Source organism: Triticum dicoccoides, chromosome 6B (genome assembly GCF_002162155.2).
Source record: "Triticum dicoccoides isolate Atlit2015 ecotype Zavitan chromosome 6B, WEW_v2.0, whole genome shotgun sequence".
NCBI classification, from domain to species: Eukaryota; Viridiplantae; Streptophyta; class Magnoliopsida; order Poales; family Poaceae; genus Triticum; species Triticum dicoccoides.
The window spans coordinates 153,937,274-153,960,438 of NC_041391.1; the positions used below are offsets into that span (position 1 = coordinate 153,937,274).

Here is a 23,165-nt window from a genome sequence, read left to right on the forward strand (position 1 = left end):
CTAGAAAGGATGTCGAGAGGGCATTTGGAGTTCCGGGGGGCCGTTTTGCAGTTGTTCATGGACCTGCAAAACAATGGGATCTGAAGACCTTGTGGGAGGTGATGACATGTTGTGTGATCATGCATAACATGATCGACGAGGATGAGGGTGACGATATTGCCACAACTTTGGAATTTGAGAACATGGGTGATCATATCCAACTTTCGGACCAGAATCCGACCACATTTATAGAGTTTATTCAAATGCATCAATAAATTCGGCATCGACCAACTCACGAGCAGCTGAAGAAAAATCTAATTGAGTATCCGTGGGCGGTAAAAAGGGACAACAATGTTGGGACGTAATACTTAAACTTTTTAAAGTTGAACTAGTATTGCATGTGGCTATTTGAACGTCTGTATCCTTTGCATGCGGCTATTTTATCATGCGAACTTGGAAAAAAATAAGGAAGGTCGGATGTATGATGGTGTCCTTCGCATCCGTGTTGTGGATTGGCCCCCTTGTCCGCAGACGGATGCGGGAGGATTTGTAGGTTGCTGTTAGAGATGTTGTAATACCACTTAATATTTGCTCCCTCCTTTAAGAGCATCTCTAGCAGACCCCTTAAAACGCACGGAACTGTAAAATAATCGCCGGTTTACAGTTTTAGGCAGAAAAAGCGACCCGAATAGAACCCGTAAACGATTTCGATCTGTAATTTCTTTAAGGGGCACGGAAAACATCCCCGCCGAACCCGTGAAAATAAGGATTTTTGAGCCAACCCGAGGGTGTCCTGTATGCGCGAAAGAACGTTGGCGAAAATCCAACTGCCATCGGAACCTTCATGACTCGCCGGTCGGCCGTCCCACGCCCTCCCGCGTCTCTCCCGACGGAGGAGCTAGCAGCTAGCGAGCCAGCGAGCTCGAATCGATTCGGCGGGCGAAGGAGCTAGCTAGCTGAATCGATCGATTCGGCAGACGAAGGAGCTAGTTAGCTAGCTAGCTGAATCGATTCGAGCTCGCTAGCTCGCTCCTGCATTGATTCAGCTTCTGTGTTGTATTTGGTCGCCGGGCGGCTTCGTATTTGGTCGCTTCGAGCTAGCTGGACGCTGCAGTTTCGTACTTGCCCGGTTCGTGTGCTGTCCGTCAGTTTCTTAGGAGCGAGCTAGCTAATCGTGTACCCACGTGAAAGAAAGAAGACGTAGAAAAAATATAAACGAATACTTAGTTTTACAGTTTAAGTCTAAGGTGTCTATTCGGCCGCACCCCAAATCGATTCTTAAAACACGTTTTTCGTGAATTGAAAACGCGGTTTAAGGGGTGTGCTAGGGATGTTTTAATATGTTCTAACTTTTTCTCTGATATACACAGGTGAATGTGAAATGTGTTCCATGAACCAATCTGAAAAAACCGTAATCCCCACATCCTCCCGGTCCCAGCAGCCCGCGCCTCCCGGCGGCGCGTGCTCCCCGTCGGCGCACTCGCTTCTCCCCGGTTCCTCGGCGCCGCTCGCTCCACCCCGTTGTCTCTCGGGCGCAGCCTCGCTTGCCTCCCCCCTCGTCGCCCTAGCCGGCCGCGGGTGCGCCCGCGCCCGCGCCCCCACCGTTGCTGCGGCCTGCTGTCCGCACGCGCCCGCGTCCTGGTCCCCGCCTCGCCGTCACCGGAGTCGCGCTGCGCCGTTCGCCTCCTCGCCTGAGCCCTCGTGCCCTCCTCCTCTCTCCTGCCTTAAATCGGTTCTGCGGGTTGCGGATTTCGCATGTCGTCCACCTCCTGCCTAGCCCCTCTCGCTCCGCGGACCCCCTGCGGTAGGGTTAGGCTCCCACCTCCCTCCTCCGCCGCCGAGAGGCCATCACTCAGATTTAAGCCTCGCGGAGCTGCTCCCACCAAGGTAAGGCCGAAACGACCCCCTGCTCTCGGGTTCAACCGTTTGACTTTGTTTCTGCGTAGCCGGTCGTGGTTGTCTGCCGCAGTTTCAGCAGCCAAGCCTTGTATGGGTATCACAGTGCTCGGTTCTGTAGCTGCAACATTGCTATCCACATGGCCAATCTGAATGTCATGCCCATCAGTTTGCTCTGCTAGTGTCAAAATGGCATGCTGCTTGCGATTATAATTTGAATTTTTTTTGTTTGCTTCTTGTGCTCATGTGCATTTAGGGATGGAGGCTGGTTCACATCTCGTGCTTCAGGCAGGAGCAAGACGTGTCAACAACATCTGATGATGGCACCGGCTTCAAGTACAATGAGCAGGCAGAGATCTCAGGGGACCCTGATCTGAAGGAGGAAGACGGTGGAAGCCCCAACAGGGATGATCAGAGTTATGTAAATGGAAACTGGTTTGTTAGAGCGCAGAAGGTTCGTCTGGTTTATTTTTCGCATTCCAACTTCATTGTGTTTTGACAAATAGGAATTTCAGATGTAAATTATATTACGTATTACGTTGATATATTGCAAAATGAAGCACAGTATGCACAATACAATAGAAGTAAAACTGCCAGTTTCTATGCTCAGTTGCTCACTTGCTCACTTGAAATACTATTTGAGAGCTTAAGAGATGAGATGGCAACACATTTTTCATGATCGATAAAGTAGACATCGTGAATTACTCCATCAAATTGAGTTACTGAATCACATTGTTTCTACTAGCATTAACTGGAGGCGTCCTGATAACAAAATTAGTTGTTGCACTTGAATTGATTTTCTTACCGATATAAACATGTGCTTTTCTCTGTTTGTGTGGTGCCAGTCAATGTGTGGACCGAAGGAAAATAGATATCGACATATCGTTGTGCATGTTTTTTTCCCTGTGCTACTGTATTGGGTTGCATGTCTATCTGAGTTTGTAAGGAACCTTTTGGATGACCAATTGATCATATCAGTATTTAATAATATATAGGAAAAAGTGCTTGTTGTTTATAAGTTTATGAATACCTGCCAATTTTGGGCTGCACTACACTTTCTCATCAAGCCCAGTTATTGTATGATATGATATCTTGCACGGTCTCTCACAAGTATATCTAAATCCTAATATCCTCACTGCCCAAAAACTAAATAAATTATAATATTCTCCTTTTGTGTTACTCCCGTTGCAAAGATTGTGGGATGTGTACTTATTTGGCAGAATATTCTCATCTTATCATTAATATACTTTGACATTAGTTGCAACTATCATTGGATATTTGATTGGTTAAGGCGTTCATATTTGTTCAGTGCCAGTGTCTAATTTGCTATCACCTCTGTTCAGAATTATAAGACGTTTAGGATATTTCAATATGGACTACATACGGACTGAAATGAGTGAACAAACACACTAAAACGCGTCTATACATCCGATTCAGAAAAAAAGTTAGAACATCTTATAATTCGGAACGGAGGGAGCAGATATTAACTATTGGTCCTTTTCATTGTTATAACTTATAAGACTTTGATTTTGTCCTATGAATCAATGAGAATTCTGAATTTATGTCACAGATAAAGGAAAATCTACAGGAAACAATATTCAGATTTTGGAATGGGCGCTGGGCGGTACCTTGGACTGGACAAACAATTGCCCAGGTTAGTTCTCTACTTATTCTATTATGTTTTGGTGTTATCAGACATCCATTTTGCTAATTCAGCAGATATCTTCTGGATATCCTACGGGATGTAGGGCCGGCTGTTGTTTTTCTCATAACGTAATTCGTTCATGTTCTGTCAGATTTTCTGTATATGAACACAGACATATTAAATGTGAACCTGATCTATAAGATGCCGAAGCCACGTGGAGACTTTATTTTGGATATGATATGAGACATCAGACAGATATTAATATTGCCCTTATGTGTCCACCTATTATTTTCTTACTCCGTAGGAGATCTTATAAGTTATAACAAGTTACTCTGCATTACCATAATGTTCTGTTTAATATTTTGTGTGGTCCCCAACTCAGCTCCTGCTTGGGACATGCTATTCATGCATAGCACCCTGCTTAGAATTTTGCCGCTTCCTCTTGTTAGAGGGCTACAGGGATGGGGGACGACACAACAAGAATTACATAATCATGTCACTCGCCTTTAGGCCTCTAATTCTAATGTGGGACTAAAGTCACAACCACGACACAGGGGCCACTCCAAACAGGCTGGGTATAAAAATGTGTTCCCCTCTAAAGAAAAATAAGTTATGTTGCATGTGCTAGGATATTATGTACACATATAATAGAAAGGAATGGATGACTGTTCCTGCTGGTTATTGGTTGTCTTTGTAAAGATATCAGTTAAACAGGGAATGCTGATCGAATATAATGATGTCTTAGCAGTTTACATGAATTTGTATTAAGGGTAACCAGTTAAATTTTTTGAATACAGGTCATGTTTTTGTGGATTGCGACATTTTGGTTTGTGGGTTCCTGGATAGTGCCATTCTTGGCTCATGCTGCTGGCTTTAGCAAGGAAACATTGACGCACAGAGGACAAGCATTATATAGCCTCGTGACAGACATAACTGAAGGCCTTGCTGGGATTGCTATCCTTCACCAGTGCCTTGGTAGATTCCGTCCCCTTCCTCCAGGCTGGTTTGAGTTCAAATTAAAGGGCAGATGGCATTGGGATGTAGCGTTGGGGTGCCTGTTATTCCCACTGGTGAATTTGCTTTCTCACATCAACATCAGCCTAGTTCATATGTCATCAGGGCCAGTCGCAGGGGTATCCAGTGTAGAGCAATCCATTGTGGCCCGTGACCCGGTGGCAATGGCCTTGTATGCAGTGGTAGTCACTGTATGTGCACCTATATGGGAAGAGATTGTATTCCGTGGTTTCCTTCTCCCATCTCTAACACGATACATGCCTCTTCCGTGGTCGATCCTGCTAAGTGCCGCGGCGTTTGCGCTGGCGCACTTCAACGTGCAAAGGGTGTTGCCGTTGATATTTCTCGGGGTTGTGATGGGAGGCGTCTTTGCCAGATCACGCAACCTATTGGCATCGATGGTGCTTCATAGCCTTTGGAACGGTTTTGTATTCCTGGATTTGATGAAATGAGCTATGAAGCTATTGTTGTCCAGCTTTCGATGTCTCCTGTGGAGTTTTCTCCTTCCATTGTGTTCTCATTTTGCATGGAGAGTATATAAAGAAGCTAACGAAGGGTGGCGGTCAGGTTGTTTTATGTGGAGAATAGATAAACAGAAGACAAGATTTTGAAGATTTTTGTGTAGGGGTCAGATAGCCATAGGAATTGTGCCCAGAAGCATGTTTCTTACTCGTGTAAAATGTATACGCGTGGGAATAATTGGCTCGTGTATATAATTCCCTATTCATATGTAATTGTGCATTTTAATCTTGATTATGTGCCAAGAAATACAAATTCCTTGGTATATCTTGTCCAGTGACTTGCCTAGCTCTCATGATGTCTCTGTCGTGAAAATTGTACCACGTTTTGAGCTAAACAACCATGACAAATTCTAAATTCCAGATAAATTATAGGTACGCGTCCGCCGGGTGATCCATATGAAACATCCGCCACCTCGACGGCTTCTGGCGCGCGGCTCGGTCTCCTCCCCCGACCCATTAATTTTTGAAACAACGGTCGAGTTGCAGAAACAAGCATCTCGTGAGCCATTCGATGCGTGACACTAGCCGTTCAATCCTCCTCTCTAATTTCCTGCAACGATGCTCTTGTTGCAAGATCGGGTCTTCTCTGATTACCTGTAACAAGACCTTGTTGCGAAACCTCACCTTCTACAATTTTCCTGAGACAACGGTGGAGTTGCAGAAACAAGCGTCTAATTTTCTGCACATCTTTCACGCGTCTAATTTTCTGCAACAAGATCCTTGTTGCAAAAATTGCAACAACAACTTTCGTTGCGTCTAATTTTCTGCAACAAGACCCTTGTTGCAAAAATTAAAAGAACATCTCTGCCGCATCTAATTTTCTGCAACAGGACCCATGTTGCAAAATTAGCACGGCCATGGATGGGGAAGCGAGTGCAGCCATGGATGAGGGAGGCGAGCGTGGCTGCGGGGATGTAGAAGCACCGTTGTTGCAGAAAACTTGTAGCGGGAAACTGAGCTCGAGGAGGCGGCAGCCATGGCTGTCCACGCCGGTGCTCCCCGAGCAGCAGACACTAGTGCTCCGGGGGACGGCAGACGTGGCTCCAGATCTTGTTTCAGATGCGGCGGAGAAGGAACTTGGGCGGGATGGAGGCAGGAGAAGAAACGGAAGAGCGTGGCTGTGGGAGGTCGAGAAGATAAGGTTGAGAAAGGGAAGGAGATAGGCTTTGCATACCCTCAGCGCCACGTGTAGCACGGAGAAGGCGGCGGACGCAGACACTGTTTTCAGCCGGTTGAAGGTAAGTTTTTTCCTAAATTATATTTGGTCTATCACAATACTGAGAGAAATGTTGTACTCCCTCTAGTTTAAGTAAAGCTATACATACGCGATAATTCAAAACGGTACTCAGGCTCATATGATCCCGGTGAACAGTAAATATGGAGAGAAAAAAGCAAACGAATTTAAAAATTTCTGAAACTTTTACACATAAAAAATGAGAATTTTCTGAGTGCGTGCAAAGTTTCAAGGTGTTTCGACATTTGATGAGCTGGTGGTGAAAAAGAAACAAAATCCGGTCTACACAGTGCACTGGTTGAAAGTTTCATTGACAAGCCAAATTTGTTATTTTTACCACGAACTTCTCAAATGTCCGAATACCTTGAAATTTGGCAGACACCTAGAAGATTCTCTCAACTTTCATGTGCAAAAATTTCAGACTATTTTGAACATTTTTCTTTTTTTTTATTTTACTGTTCATCGGCAAGTGCAGCTCAAGCCTGGGTGCAGAATCGTTGCACTCATACGTACGATTTTAAAATTTCCAATCAAATCATCTAGAACGATATCGACAACCAAATTTCTACTCCGGAGTAAAAGTTTTGACCAAACCCCTCGAAAAATGTTGACTGAAAATAAGCTATGCCCGCTCCCCAACTTATATTCTAGAAGTCTAACCTATAATTTGGGGGCAACTTAAGCCATGTTTGGTTCATAAGTCTTAGGAGTTTTTTTAGTCCCAACTAAAAAGTCACTAGTCCCTAAAAAGTTCCTACCTGTTTGGTTCTTAGGAGTAAACATGGACTAAAAGACCATGTTACAACTAAAAGTCCCAAAAAAACTCTCCCTCAAAGTCTTTTTTCATAAGTCCCAAATGCCCACTTTAAGTCCCTATAAGGCCCTCATGTTTGGTTTAGATGGGACTAAAAGAGACTTTTTTAAGTCCCTACACTAATAAGTCCCTGTAAACAAACACCCATTATTTCCACAGCCAGCCATAACCAAAAAGAAAAAAAATGGCCCTTAGCACCTGGAATCAATTGCCATAAACTATAGGATCTTCTTTCAAATTCTGTAGATACAAATAGTTAAAATATGTCATTTTTTGGCGACGTTGTGTGACTTTTAGTTTTTTCTGCCGATGAAAGCACTGAGTGGGGACATCATTGGCTAACCATCTACGTATCTGTCATCAACCAAACGACATGGAACTTACCATGCCATGCATATTCACATTACAAACGGAACATCAGTCCGTCATCTACAGAGACGAACGTTAGCAGCTGTCGTAACCATTTTCTGTCAAACGTCTCGCATAGACACTATCAGCCATACAGAGCCTACGGTTCTGAAAAGAAAACATACAAAACCCACATACAAGATACAACAATGCTTGGACTGTGTAATCCACGACCACCGTGATCTCAGCTGCTTTGGCTCTCCACTCCTTGACCTCCTCCAACTGATGACAGTACGTCTTCTGAATCGACGACCACCTAATAAATGCCATGCAAACAAAATAAAGTCAGCACCGAATATGGCTAGAATTGGAGGCACCTTACTCGAGATGCACTAACTTGTTGCAGGTGGTTCATCAGGGCTCCATGCAGCAACTTCTTGAGCCTATCACATTGATCAGCACTGTGGCCAGCACTTTGCATCTCTTCAAGCTGACACCAAAACCTCTCGACAGTGGTGTACGGGAACCAGGCGGCAGACATCTTTTTGCGGTGCAGCACGTCCATCGGTCTCTGGAAAAAGAGAGATTCCAAAGGGCATAAATTTCTACATGCACTCATTAAGGTCTTCTATTTAGATATTTCGGGCCATCAATCCATTACCGATGAAGCAAAAGAATCCAGGTACTCCACCAACAAGTTGGCTGCTTCTGTGTGCCGGCCATAATTTGTATATAGTCGAAATAATGCAGCTGGATCTGCCTCTTTGCCAGACATTCCCCATGAAATCATCCTATTTCCACCCTTGGTGGTCTAAAGACACAATGAGCAAAACAAACCGAAGGTCAGCAGTGTCAAACAATAAAGTCAACCAAACTAATGGTCTATACAACAGGAAGTCACCTTGAACATCTGAACCAGCCAAAGAGGGAGCTCAATCTCAGGATCAGTGTAAAGAAGTGTTTCAGCAACAATGACAGGCAGCCTCGGATGCAAATCTTTATATTTATCCTGCACAATGAGGACACAAGTAAAATAACTGTAATATGTGCAGTTCATGGACAAGCTGCATTCTTACATTTTTTTACTAGCACGGAAGGCCTGGCCTAGTTTCAGGGAGAACATATAGGCAAGTTTCAGCAGTAGAGCGTAGGTTAAGCAGGTGGCAGTTTGTTTTCTCCAAAATGAAAGTTAAATTTCAGTATGTCAGATTTTCCAGTTATGATTGCTGACAGAACAATTACCAACCAACAATGGTGGTTAGTAGGTGGAAACAAGGTCAGGTGGTGGTCTGTTGTGTCAATGCAGCAGCACAAAAGTAGTACTTTTCATTTTGCTGTTGTGATCATTGTTACCAGGATACCAGGTTAACCTGGCCAATGAACGGGGTCACAGAAAGCAGCAATCTCTGAGACACTAATTTTAAATGAGGAATTTGACGCCAATGAATCCAAGTGGATGACCCAGTTACTGAACTATAGGGGTACTAAGTGTATCTAAAAAATAAAGGATAAACGAAACGAAAGAAGAATGTTCTCACCTTCTAGGAAAAGTAATGGAAGTAAAATGAAATAAGATTAAGAAAAGGAGAATAATCTTGCAGCTGGGCTTGCTTGGCCCAATTTCTCTTCCCTCCACAACACAACAGACCCAGACTGCTCCCTGCTCCCTGCTACCCAACAAAACCGCTGCACGGCACCAGGCAGCAACCACCCCAGTCTGATGTTGCTGCCGTGCCAGTTAAGGCCTGGATGGTCGAGGTCATGTGACCATTCCAGATATGCAGCTACGGCAACAACTTGAGCAACGGTGACAACTAACAGACTTATATCTCTTCCTCCCAATCATCCTGTCCACTCTGACAGGGATGCACCGCGGAAGAAATCTAGAGTGCCATTGACCCATGCCATGACACAGGAAGCACGGATCAGGTCAGGGTCGTGGGTCGCAGCGTCAAGTAAAGATGACGGTGACTTTGGTTAGACTGCTCTCAGTGGTCAACAACAAAATAAAGTTCCATGTAATACTTAGGAGGTTTACTTAACCTAGTAATCTAGTATGGGATGAAGCTCATTTCCTTTGAAAAAATCACTTCAGTTATACAAAATAAAACACAGGCAGAACAAAAATACACATACCAAACATAGTTCAAGAGTTTCCCACTGGCAACTTCCCTGCACTTGATGGGCCACAGCAATAGTCTTGTTATTGTCATCCCATCCATCATCCTCAGAAGAAGGCAGAAGTAGCAGCTGTTGAGTGTCAGTCAAATTTCTCCTGTAATAAGGTCAAAAGTATTTTTCTTAGTATACAGCAGTTACTATAATCTATAGCCATACATTGCCGATTAGATGAAAAGTTGAAAACCAGAAGAAGAAAAATACAGCTAAACGCACCCTGAGTTGCCTACTCTGTTTGGGCAGCATTGCTGTGCAATAGCTGCAAAGACACGCTCCAATTCTCTATCATAGAAAAGTACAAACATCAACAGTCAGATTAGTTCACAGACATAAAAGTGATGAAGAAGAATTTACAAATACACAGCTACAAGTAAAAGGCCAAGGGAAAAGAAGGTTATGTATCAGAGTACAATCCACCTTTTCATTCCTGACTCCTTCCAAAATTTCAGCACGATGGTGAATGCCAGGTCATACAAATTCTCAGTTACAAGAATGTCCGTCAAGGCTTCGATAGAATAGCTTTCTGCAGTACGACAAAAATGAATTGGCCACAGCTTGTTTAAATATTGATCTTCAAAATCAATAAATTTGTGTGTGATTATGGGCACGTACCAGAAAATTTGGATTTAGAATTTACAGTACTAAGCATATAAAGTGCTTCTGTTAGTGTGTATTCCTTTTCAAGAATTTCAATGTCAACACAAAATTGCAATGTAGAGAGTTCTGAATCTGTGCCAAAAGCAGCTGTATACAGGAAACAAAGTTTAATCAAGCTCATTGTTGTTGACAGGTATAAACTAAACAGGGATTGAGAGCTTAAGTCAACATACAGTTCTCCATCAAAAGATTACGAGGCTTTTTGCTTGGCGAAATTTGATCATCAGCTTCACAAACCGAATCAAGCCAGGCACATGAGGGTTCAACAAGCTGCAACGAGTTGATAGCAGTAGACAAAGCATGCAACTTCTCTTGTAATACGTGAGTGAGTTGGCGGCCTCCACCTGCTTCCCCCTCTCTACCCAATCTAACAAAATACCTGTACATGCATCCAGCTGCCTTCCTCCAATTGTTCCTATAAGCTTCAAATGAATAAAGGACTTTGTATAGATTTGGTTTAGAAGAAAGATCTGAGCGCTCAGCCTGGCAAACAAAAAAACAAACAAATGACCGTCTGTGCTAGACAAACATATGTTGTGGTTAAAATGGTAATTATATGCACCAACCTTCCAGAAGAGCTCTTGCTCCACCTTTTCCACCAAACCAGTGAACGGTATCTCACCATTGCAAATGACCTTGATTAGACAAATCCAAAATAAGATATGATTGCACCAAATGTCAGAACAGGATGTGGCACACAGTTCGGTGTACTCAAATGTGCAATAACCAACCTACAAGTCTTATAGCACATATACATGGATGGCTGGTTAACAGCTGTAATGTACATTAATGGGTGTATATGAACATCAGGCAGAAGAAGTGGTTAATTTTATTCACCAGGTGCAAGGAAGAATAAAGGTAAACAAACAATGAAACAATGTCAAACCTTAGTCTCGCCGAGCTCACAAAGAACTATGATGAAACGCCTCAAGCAGACATACTTGCTATCATCATCTGGATTTGAGATTATAGCACAATACGCATCACGAAAGTTTTTCAAATCTAAGCTGTACTTGAATACATTGGCCCATAGCCGTCCTTTAATCATCGCTGTAGTCTCTGGGAGATCCTCGACTTCACTTCCATTGTCCAAATCAACAATACTATCAACTTGTTCAAGAGCAGCGAGAGCAAACTGGCATGCTCCCTCCCTCATTGAGTTTTGCTCAAAAATTTGCATTGCCCACTCGTAGTAATGAAGCCTCCATAAAGAAATAGATCTGCACTCCCCTGGAAAATCCGATAAAAAGTCAAGATATGGTTGAAATGGATTTACACTGCATGAAAGGTCAGGAAAATGAAGTCACCGGAAATTTGAAACCCTGTTTCTGAAGAGAACTTCTTCAGCGCCTTCGGAGCTTCTTGCCCAGATGCAGCTCTGTTATTCTCCCCAAGCACGACATTAACACAATAGAATTAATTAGTCAATGGCCCAATACAGCACAAGATATTAGAAATGTGAAAGAGATAAAACCAGATACGTATATATATTTAAGCATTTTGCTCATGATGATTTTTTGCCTTTTCTCCACGGTTTCCTTCTTGAATTTTGGATTCCCATCCCTCCCCTCAAAAGCCCCCCAAAAAATTGCTGCAATTTTTATCACAAGGTGATACTAGCCATGATATTTGATCTGATGGGAGAAACTAATAGTTGGTGCTGCCTCAGTTCTACATTAATTTACCAGCTCCATAAGATACTGCATAGTACTCTCTCTGTAAACTAAGACCTTTTAGATCACTGAAGTAGTGATCTAAAAGGTCTTATAGAAGTTTACAGAAGAAGTAACTAACAACCAAGAACATCACAACTTCACAAGTAATAAAGATTTCCTCGTAGTATTGAACATATATCATCATGAAACATGTGCCCTTCGGAAATCTATTCACAGGTCCACAGAGTAAATGCCCTAAGAAGTAGCATAGCAGAAGGTAGTACCTAAAGAAACATCTGATAGCTTCCTGAACCTTGGATTCTCTCAAAACAATGTTTGCTTCATCATGTGCAAGCATCAAAAGGCAAAATCCACTGAGATGTAGGCGAGCCAAACATGCAATATCAGTATCCTGATCAGTTTGGGATGCTCCCGCATAGCCCAAGTATGTTTCAAGAATGCCCAGCAGATTCTTATGTAGAGAGAAAATCGTAGAAAGATAAATTAGCATTAACATCACGACAGATTAAATATATCTAATGACTTTCAGGACCACAAGCAGAAAAAGTAATACCTGAGCAGCTTCATATTGACCATGTCGGATGAGAACTGCTGCCAGATTTATTGTGGAACCCAAGAAGCTGTCTACACGGTCAACACTATTTCTGCACATAATCGAACTGCTAAACCTCCTGACCAAGTTGATCACCTCGGTTGGACTAGGAAAGCAAGGTGACAGATCATCCCCTTCCGCAGATTTAGGAAAATCAAGCAAACAAGCCAATGTAAAATCAGAGGATCCAAGCTTTCTGTGCAAAGAGAGCTCATCGGCTATACCTGTCAAGATAAGCAAAAACAATAGTTTCTTAACTCGAAGTTACATAAACAATGTGCCCGACTACCCATATTTACAACATATGTATAGACTGCAATACAAGTTGAAGATGAAAACTGTAACCTACTTGCAGAATGTACAGTGCCTCTACTGGCAGAAAATAATTAAGAGCTAGCCCCTTTGCAAGCAAAAAGATAGAACAAAATACCTACTTAAATGATTAGACAAAATCATCTAATACACACTCCCTCCGTTCCTAAATATAAGTCTTTTTAGTGATTCCAATACTGACTACATACAAAGCAAAATGAGTGGATCTAAACTCTAAAATACGTCTATATACATCTGTATGTAGTCCTTACTGAATCTCTAAAAAGACTTGTATTTAGAAACGGAGGTAGTAGTTTCTTAGCAATCTATCTGCAAGGTTTATGCTCCAAGTCATCTCATCATATTCCAGTTATTCATATGGAATTATAAATGTTAGGTTGAACCGTTGAAGGCGTATTTCAACACAATAAGGTTCTGATCGTTAGTTTAGGATTTGCAGGGAGTTACATGCTTAATAGTGTAGTGCTGGTGTTAAAAAGGTAGAATGTGTTAGCAGTAACTATGTCTTTTCTGCATATATAAATTTGTGATTAACCAAAAGCAGAACATTGCTTCCCATGGCACCCTCGTCCTCAATTTTGATCTACAGTCACACAAACATGGATAACAATTCATTCTTTAGATGGATAAAAGAAACAATTTTCTGATCACTTGCAAAGGCAATACATAGTAGGCTAATTGGCTTCGCAGTCTTCTAATGCAGAGTCCTCAATAGCAATAAAGGCTAGGGTATGCATTGTCCCATTAAACACAGCCACTATACCCTGAACCTTACACGTATGCCATTTTTTACTTTAGAATAAATCCAAATTGCATACCCATAGTCCTTTTACATGTACTTCTTATGAAGTTATTATTTTGTCATAAAAGAGCAAAATGGAATACTCATGATTGTGGAAAAGCCACTGACAAAAAAATCACCACGTTAAACAAAGTGTAAGAACACAACTGTTTCTTTTAAGCAACTCTTACCTAGCTGGAGGGAAGAAAGTTGATAGCTGAAATCCTCGATGGTTGGTGGTGTGGTTGGTGAAATTCCCACAAAATGGAGAACGATCCACCGTCCCAATATGTCTTGAATCATTGGAAACAACTGCAGTTTGATTCTAGCAACATCGCTTTGCAGCAAGGAGACCTGATTTAAAATTTACCTTATCAAAGGTTGCTCACATTCTTAATAGCTTGTACTCTGCTTGATTTGTACTTCAACAACACAGAGACCAACAGATCCAAGAAATTAAGTGCTCGTAGTCTCAGTAACAAAATCTATTCAAGAACAGATGACTTTTGGGATATGGCAAGAGTGTCCAAGAAGCAATTTTAACCAATACTCTTTTTGTATGAACATGCAAGCAAAACAATTTAAATTCATGTATTGTGAAAATGTGTTTAATGACAATCAAAGTAACTATTTTCTATATTGCTAGTCAAAGTTGGACATGTTTGATTGCATGCTTTGTAAAACATCGTCTATTCCTGAATTGAGGTAGTATATATCTCCATACTATACGGCAGTCAATTGAGTACTTAGCGGAGGTTGTTGTTTTGTGATACAAAGACTAGTTGCAGAGGTGGCAAAGTTGAAAGCCGCATATGTACAGCAGACAGAAATGTTGAGACCCTAAAAAGATAGCATACCTGCCCACCGACGCCAACCAAATAACTGAGGAACAGAAATAGATCAAAAGCAGCCTCAAACATGGTTCTTGCAACCTGTGAAGTAGCCTGAACCACTAAGGCAGAATTTACATTACAAAGTCTTCTCAATTCAAACTCTTGTATAGTGATCTTTGTATCCAAACACTTCATGAACTTATCAATCACATCAAATACAGCCGACCAGGATGTGGATCTTGATTGCAACTTATGGAAAGATAGTAGCATCTCAACAGAAAACTTCCTTTGGCTTTTGTGAGCCGTCTGCCTTCTTTCTACATAAGCATCTGTTCCAAGCAATGTAATGAGGGGCGACGAAGATTGAGGACTGAACCCACTCTCTAGAATCTTTAATATCTGAGAAGTAACTTCATCTGGTGATATAACAGAACTGATGAGGGACTCATAATATATTGCAGCAGAAGATCTCCCAAGCAAATGGTTTATATGGCCCATGCACCTGAGAACTTCAATAAGGGTTTCACCGTCAGTATCATCCGATAAGTTCATCCCAAGGCCAATGAAATTTCCCAAGTCATCAGAGGAACCTGATATGTTAAGCTAGTCAGTATCCCCTCATAAATGATGGGTTGAAATTTCAGTAAGAGGTGTCAAATGCTAGGGCAGAAACATACCATAAATAAGTTGCTCCACACCCTCCAAACAACGGAAGAGAGAAAATGAACCCTTTCTAATTAAACCAAACACTTCACTGTTCGTATCAAGAAGCAACCCATATGGCCTATTATTCCAGCACCAGTTGTGGAGATACCGTGCAGAAAACTTTTTCCAGTGATAAACAGTAGAACTTGCGACCTGTGAACTTCCCTACATAGAAAAGGTGATTGTGGAAATTCAGCTATACACTACAATCAAAAATTAGGAGGCCTAAATCACAAAATAGAAAAATAGAGTACCTCTTGTTCTATAATGGATAATATTTCTTTCCGTAGCCCACTAGTTGTAAGCGACTGAAACTCAGAATCGGATAGAAACCTTTTGTACTCCAATAAGGTTTCGCGGAGAGCAGAACAGTGGTTCACTCCTGGTTGCAGCAGCCTCCGCAGAAACATGGATGAGATAAAACTGAAACTATGCTCCTACAGGTACCAAAGAAAACTACATGGTTAAAGAACATTGGAGAGCTCCACATAGGCATATATCACAAAAGAGGGAAGGTAAATACAAGAAAGAACTCTACATAGCCAAAGAATACTTAAGTATTATGGTATAGATCAAAATACTCTAGCCATGCGAATATGCCATATCAACATATGACATAATCCGAGAAAACAAATTCAAAACTTGCTAAAAAAATGACGAATTGCCACATGAGTTAAACTTGTCATGATTGATAGTGGATAGATTTTTTAGCCATTGTCAAAACACAGAAATTGTAAATAAATTGCCTGTAAATCTGTGACTCTAAAAAAAGGTTTAATAGTTGAGACTGTTTGGGATGTTTGGGAATCTCTAGTGTTGATATGACCTAAATAAAGCTTTGGTACTTGGGAGCAACTAGAACTTAGGAATCTATGGAGTTACTACAAATTAACATGCACTGAGAATTAAAGCAATTTAATACAGTACAGCACAAGAAAACCAAACAAAATAATGCAAAAAAGGGCCAAAGTTGAAACTGAATAAGCCATTACCATAATTGTAAGTTTAACAAAGAACTGTATCAGCACATGCCAGATTATATTAGAAATATGAATGAACTTAAGGGAATTACATTTACCTTCATAGATGAGAATACTGAATCAGCAGTCCAAACCAAATCGTCCAATGCACTCTCAGAACTTTGGAACATTTGCTCACTGATAGCGTCTTCTTGTAGCGCATATGAAGATATTTCCTCGCTGATCAATGCCATTTGAAGAAGCAATTCTTTAGTTCATGAGGCGATAAGGCAGAATAATCACCAGTTGAAGGATTAAAAGGGGTCAGTGGGACAGCAGACTTACCCATCAGAGTTACACTGCACTATTTCATAGAGCATTGGTCCAACTTCTTTAAGTATCCAAAGCTTTTCCGTGCTTATTTTCAAATCAACGATCTTTCCCTGAGTAAAAGGCAGTATACATCAACAGGTGAGAAATATTAGCTCCTCCGAGCTTCTAACATAATCGCTGAACTACGAGAAGTTGCTACAAGCCATCCTACACTAGTTAGTTGCTAAACTCGGGTAGCATATTTCAATAATATAAGGAACCATAATGCAACAAAATTGTCTTTGGGGAAACATATACTCAAAACTTGCTAACAAAATGACGGATTGCTACATGAGTTAAACTTGACATGATTGATAGTGGATAGATTTTTTAGCCATTGTCAAAATACAGAAATTGTAACAGTTTGAGTGCATAACTAAAAGGTAAGGAAATACATAAATTGCCTGTAAATATGTGGCTCTTAAAAAAAGGAAATACATAATGCAACAAAATTGTCTTTGAGAAAACATATACTCCCTCCGTACCGTAATACAAAACCTTTTAGCTTTTTCTTGATTCATATGTATCTAGACACATTTTAGTATGTATGCTCACTCATTTTAGTATGTATGCGGTCAATATTTTAAAATAGCTAAAAGGTCTTATATTAGGGAACAGAGGGAGTACACTTTGAACTCCACAGTACCAGGATTGACAAGTCCTGAGCTGAATCTCCTGCTGATTTTAAATAGTACTCAAATTTACCGATGCCAATGCCAATAATAAATAAAAAACAGGAACTATGGACGCACGAAGGTGATTCCTAGACAGCTACAAGCTACTAAATGCTGGCTTATCTCCTATTTCTCTTTTATTTTTCTGTTGGAGGGTGTATCTGTGTGCACATTAAGCAGACTTGATTGACTGCAGAGGTTATTCAATAGTGAGCGAGGAAATTCCTCCATATACAATATGGGTGGTAAATAACTACACATGGATAGTGCACACTGCACAGCATCAAATAGAAGCTTCCAGTTTTAGTGCTTTCAAAGTCCTAATGCAATTTCCTTGAATATTTGAGAAGGCGGGAACCGAGAAGACCAGATAATCTCAAGGAATATCATCATGAGTGATGCTTTTGATTACCTCTAGCAAAGGTACAGCAGAAACCGAAGGTTCAGGAGACAACAAGAATCTTTCGCCAGCACCAAAACTGAAGGCATATACACCAATATGATCACAAGCTGGAACCTTTACAATTTCAAAATGCAAACAGTCAGCTACTTCCAGCAACACTGATGAGAGAAGTCAATAGTTTCCATCGCATTATGTCATGTGGTCACAACCCACAATCAGCAAAAAGAGAATCATAGTGACTAACATAAGCATGCAAAAAACAAACGTTCAAACTGAAGGTCATGGCCCCAGATTTCTTTAAGGTGTCGCATCTAGCCATAGAATGCTGGCATGACAAGGTGTATCTATTATCAGATATCTATGGCCAGAAGTGTGACAGTTTACCAAAAGAAAAATAATCATGGAAACAAAGAAAAATGTTAGCATGCTACTATGCTAGACATCCAGGTGTAATAATCCATAACCAATAAACTGCGAGCAAAGTAGCAAACCATGTTTAACTACAGGAATCATATTCTCCCACCACTTACTGCCTTTCGGCATTTAGAACTCCACCTCACGCAGCAAAATTTAAGCAAAAATCACCATCAACATATCCTTCTGATTCCTCCATGACCTCGATAAATCTTAAACCCCTATTTGCTGATTTACTCCAACTACAAGTATCAGTGAGCGACTCATGAAGCAGGATGCCTTAGTTCGGAGGTATATGGGCACACAGTGAGCATACCAGGTAGACCAACTTCAACTCACATTATGCCTAGAACACTATATTGCCGTTTTAAACAGGTTTGGTTCTATAAGTAGTGTTTTGTTTTGCTTTCATTTTTATATATCAAATGGGAAGTACAGCAATAGAACTTGTGCATTGTAGACAAGCAAGTAAATGCAGCCCAGACATCGATGTGTGCATACCACGGTCCCTTGGTGCAGAACAGCCAAGGATATCAGCTCTTGATCATCATCAGCCTCACCAACCCATAGTCTAGAGGGTTGCCCTGAAGATAAAGAAAAAGGATTCAGTTAAAAGGCACTACTCAACAACAAAATATTCAGATACCCATGCAAGCAAAGTTTAAAAAATGTCCTGTTTGTTTGAACGCAATTATGCCAAAGTAAAACAAATAATTGCAGAAGCAGCTGCTATAATGTGAGGCAGTAAGAAAGCACGCCGACATTGATTCAGAGGACTATTGGAGACAAACAAGCCCCACATGGTAGCTACTGTCTTCCCCCTTTTTCCCTCATGGTACATTTTTTCCTCCGTCATGTAGAAATGGCAAGCAGTTCACTAAAATAAAAATGAAGACTATGCTAGCATCACCAGTGATTACCACACTTGGCCAACTACTAGGATATACTTTAGTACACCAACTGGAGATAGCCAATCATTTGTTCCCGAATCCCAAGGAATAGACATGTGCATGCCATGGCAGCAGCTTGTGGATCAGATGCAACTTAAGAAGAGTGACTTCAATACTATACATCAACTGACTTCAGAGTCTAGGTTGTGGCTTACATATGCATTACGGTAGCATTACATGAAACATATATAATGTAAATGAACACTAAGAACGAAATCTTTCAAGAAACCATAATACCGTAAATGACATCTCAGCGGAAGAAATTTGATCTTTCATGCAATAAATAAAGTCGGCACAGATATTACCTTCAAAATCCTCCAAGTGAACGGTATAATTAACAAGTTTCGTCTGACTAGAAATATCCCAGACACGCAAACTTCCATCCAGATGAAGAACAAATAACAGCTCCCTTTCATTTACAGTAGCTGTGTCAATATCTTGTACAGGCCCCAGAGCCTTTGTTCTGTTGAAGAAAATAGGCATATATTACACAAACTGATAAGCAAAAGAAAGTGTGACATGATCTGTTGATCTACTGGACAAGTTCTGACAGTGCACAGCATGAAGTATCAAGACTCAAGACTACACCAATCTTCTGCTAAAGCTACTACGGTATGATAGCTTCTAAAAAAACTATTTAGCTCTGGGTGAAGCCGATGGAACAAAAAATGAAGATGACACATTTTAGAGCCGCAATTTGAGTGGAGCTCGCAGACTTTTTGTTCTCGCGGTTGGGTGGAAAATAAGCAAGTACCTCGACATGAGAGTCCACAAACGCCCGATTCCAGCATCATCACGCAGCTCATTAGAGAAACCTGGAGCGGAAGACAACATACCAGTTAGAAAACCTTGGTGAGAGCAATATAAGGTATAATCGTTATAACTCATTAAATACGAATAAGCATACAGCTATTTTTTTTTTATTAAACTAAGAAAACTTGCCTGGTGAACTAGGAGCTAATTTGCCAAGACTGTAACAGCAGATTGACCCATCTTGCCGCCCAATTACTAGACATCCTGGCTTCGCTTTAACAGCTGTAACCTTAGCACTCTGTGTGTGGGTTTGAAGATTAAATCCAACTATGTCATTTTGAGACAGTATTGAACCAGATACATAGGAAAATGGGCTGCGCAAGTTGCACAGAATAGCAACTCCAGAAATAGTGAGCACATATAGCAGATATACAGACTCGCCTCGCCTGGCACCCTGCATTACCATGGAAGAGATTGAGTCTATTGTGTATTAATGTTCTAATATTGACATAAGATATCATAAAACTAACCTCACTTTCACACATAAAAGCGAATGGACATAGCGCCTCCTGGAATACCAAACGCAGTCCAGAGCTTGGGAACTCCTTCAAAGCACAGAGTTCAATGACCTCTAGCACATTTTGGTGTTCTTCGTGAATCCTCCTGTAAATACAGAAACCATCTTCTTCCTTTAGAAAAATGAAATCCACCAGTGAAGCTTTCATATTAGCATATCATTTTTCTGGTCTTTTTAGCCAGTTTATCTATATTAAGAAACACTTCACCAGGAAGCCAAAATAACATCATGGCTGGTGGCTCTCAAAAATTCTTCAAGGGGTACAGTTCAACACAATCTATCAGTAGCAGGATTTATCTTCGATTGCTTTGTCAGATTGTACATATAAAACACTTTAGTTAGGGTGTCAAACTATCAGAACATGACCATTTCTTAGATTAAACATTTCTGCAGTAATTTTGTATTGTTATGGTCTACCAGAGCGACAGTGTCACTATGTCATCGCTATGCCGATTTGATGTACATTTCCAATACAGTGTGTCAGGCTAGGCCTCCACAAGACCACCACGATATTGATGGTACAAAGCTCTATAATTAAATTGACACAAACAAATGCAATGGCAATTTCATAAACAAGTCTGCCTCTTCGGTGGAGCTACCACGGACCTAGGGTTTCTCTATGTGTGGCAACAACCACACAAACATGGGCGTGCAATGCAGTTCTCGGTTCTAACAAAATCTACAAACTGAGCACAATCCCTCTTAGCTATAAGCTTTACGACGCCCAGGTAGCACAACCGAACCACCCAATCAAACAGAACAAAACAAAAAATGGGGGAGAAAAGCCCGATACAGCACGAGGCGGCGGGGCAAAAGTGGTAGCACGCACCAGGCGAGGTAGCGTTGGGAGTCGCGGCCGGAGAACACGACGTGGCACCCCGAGGCGGCGCGCGGGGGCACGGAGACGAATGGGTCGGCGGGGCTCGCCGGCGCTGGGGAGGGGGGTGAGGGGACGGTGAGGTCGATCCACCGCAGCTTGTCCGAGCCCGTGATGGGGACCTCGGTGCCCGCTATCCTGCAGGAGGTAGAGGTCGCGGTGGCCATGGCGACCTCGCCGTCGGCGGCGGCGGCCAGAAGGAGGCCGGGAGGGTTTTGGTCGGGGAGTGTGGGTTTTGGGCGGCGACGATGTGGGGAAAAGCTCGGAGAAATTTGAGAGCCTGGGAGTTGGGGGCCTTGAGGTGGGTGGTGATGGCAAGTTGGGCTTTCGGCTTTACAGTCCCTTTAGTCTTTCAGCGATTCTGGCCCGTTTGTGTATATTTATTTGGTTATATCATTTTCAACCCCTCAAAAAAAAAGGTTACATCATTTTCAAAGGGAATTTGCAGGATTAAATTTATTTATTTATAGTGTCTATTATCAAAAGAGCTTGTGCGTTGCAATAAAAAAAATACCACATTCCCCTAACTCAATAACCATAATTGAAGACCGCAATAGGTCAACATCCTTTATTTCAACACATGGTGTCTCATCTGTGTTGCCACTTATCCTCCACACCCTCGCCAACGGGGGCTTCAGTGCTCACGAGATCACAAGCCGTTTGAATGTTTTCAATCCTAAGGCGACTCACTCTTGGCATAAGATGAGAAATATGATATTTTTTCTGTAAGGTTTTGTCGAGGCGTGCATGTGTGGTTATAGATGGGTTTTTCGTCTTCATGCTTAGGTGTTCATTTCTAATCCGGATCAGTGCCGGTATGAAAGAAAGAAGGATCATGCGCTATTGATTAAGTTTGTACCCTAAATAGCATTTTTGAAATGGTTAACATGTAAAATAACATCATATTAACTAAAACATCTTTCTAGTCAAATTTCATATATAACATGCTAAATTTGAAGTTAGGGTTTAAAAGTTATGAATATCTTTAAAAAGCATTTGATTTGATATGTAGTGCGGGTTGATTAATCCAAATATCAATGGGGGTCTGCGAAAGCAAAAATCTGACTTAAAACTGGCATGCGGATTGATTATCAGAACCATTAGGCGGGTTTCTACAAAAGTGAAAATCTAAGTTAAAACTGAATTGCGGGTTGATTACCAGAAATATCAAGAGGGTTTCTGCAAAATAGCATGACGTATTAAGAATATCACATCCCTTTATGCGGATTGATGTGTTTTCCATTTATGTGAACCAAAGAGTTCGTAATGTAGATATGCACGTGTGGCGTGTGCGCACACACGCAATGTCATGCATAGTCGTCTACCCGCATGATTTCTATTAAAAATGGCATTTTGGATACTGTTTCTTTGGATTGATGAGATTTGACTTTGAGTGAGTGATACGTCCATTTTGCATCATGTTTTTATATTGATATTTATTGCATTATGAGTTGTTATTACACATTATGGTTCAATACTTATGTCTTTTCTCTCTTATTTTACAAGGTTTACACAAAGAGGGAGAATGCCGTCAACTGGAATTCTAGACCGGAAAGGAGCAAATCTGAGAGACCTATTATACACAACTCCAAAAGCCCTGAAAATTTACAAAGAATTATTTTGGAATCTATAAAAAATATTGGATGAAGAAAGTACCAGAGGTGACCCACCAGGAAGCCACAAGGGTGGGGGCGCGCCCTGCCCACCTGGACGCGCCCCCTGACTTGTGGGCCACCCGGCAGGCCTCCGGTGTCCATCTTTTGCTATATGATGTGTTTTGACCTGGAAAAAATCATAAGGAAGCTTTCGGGACGAAGCGCCGCCATTTTGAGGTGGAACTTGGGCAGAACCAATCTAGGGCTCTGGCGGAGCTGTTTTGCTGGGGAAACTTCCCTCCCGGAGGGGGAAATTGAAGACATCATCATCACCAACGATCCTCTCATCGAGAGGGGGTCAATCTCCATCAACATCTTCACTAGC

At 41.5% G+C, this 23,165-nt stretch overlaps 2 protein-coding genes across 2 annotated transcripts; one reads left to right on the forward strand and one right to left on the reverse strand.

The window, feature by feature from the left end:
- The first annotated feature begins 1,379 nt into the window (after positions 1-1,379).
- Positions 1,380-4,999, forward strand: LOC119324726. Its single transcript, XM_037598498.1, has 4 exons — positions 1,380-1,866; positions 2,132-2,329; positions 3,446-3,529; positions 4,318-4,999. Exons 1-4 carry the CDS (start codon positions 1,735-1,737, stop codon positions 4,984-4,986), a joined length of 1,083 nt encoding a protein of 360 aa, XP_037454395.1. The 5' UTR covers positions 1,380-1,734; the 3' UTR covers positions 4,987-4,999.
- A 2,438-nt stretch (positions 5,000-7,437) lies between these two features.
- LOC119320197 (nuclear pore complex protein NUP160-like) lies at positions 7,438-21,466 on the reverse strand. Its single transcript, XM_037594305.1, has 27 exons — positions 21,138-21,466; positions 20,262-20,394; positions 19,921-20,185; positions 19,733-19,793; positions 19,284-19,441; positions 18,530-18,612; positions 17,624-17,728; positions 16,511-16,608; positions 16,285-16,405; positions 15,461-15,643; positions 15,179-15,371; positions 14,526-15,091; positions 13,860-14,022; positions 12,516-12,778; positions 12,226-12,413; positions 11,594-11,664; positions 11,173-11,516; positions 10,853-10,921; positions 10,460-10,769; positions 10,242-10,373; positions 10,047-10,152; positions 9,846-9,911; positions 9,588-9,726; positions 8,353-8,460; positions 8,113-8,262; positions 7,849-8,022; positions 7,438-7,767 (listed from the first exon to the last, which is right to left on the reverse strand). Exons 1-27 carry the CDS (start codon positions 21,350-21,352, stop codon positions 7,696-7,698), a joined length of 4,536 nt encoding a protein of 1,511 aa, XP_037450202.1. The 5' UTR covers positions 21,353-21,466; the 3' UTR covers positions 7,438-7,695.
- Positions 21,467-23,165: the final 1,699 nt, after the last annotated feature.

Coding starts and splice junctions, on each gene's coding strand:
- LOC119324726 (XM_037598498.1), top strand. CDS start 1,735: ATGTCGTCCACCTCCTGCCTAGCCCCTCTCGCTCCGCGGACCCCCTGC. Junction 1,867..2,131: donor GCGGAGCTGCTCCCACCAAG/GTAAGGCCGAAA, acceptor ATGTGCATTTAG/GGATGGAGGCTGGTTCACAT. Junction 3,530..4,317: donor CTGGACAAACAATTGCCCAG/GTTAGTTCTCTA, acceptor TTTTGAATACAG/GTCATGTTTTTGTGGATTGC.
- LOC119320197 (XM_037594305.1), bottom strand. CDS start 21,352: ATGGCCACCGCGACCTCTACCTCCTGCAGGATAGCGGGCACCGAGGTC. Junction 14,023..14,525: donor TGGTTGGCGTCGGTGGGCAG/GTATGCTATCTT, acceptor ATTTTAAATCAG/GTCTCCTTGCTGCAAAGCGA. Junction 10,374..10,459: donor TAATCTTTTGATGGAGAACT/GTATGTTGACTT, acceptor TCCTGTATACAG/CTGCTTTTGGCACAGATTCA.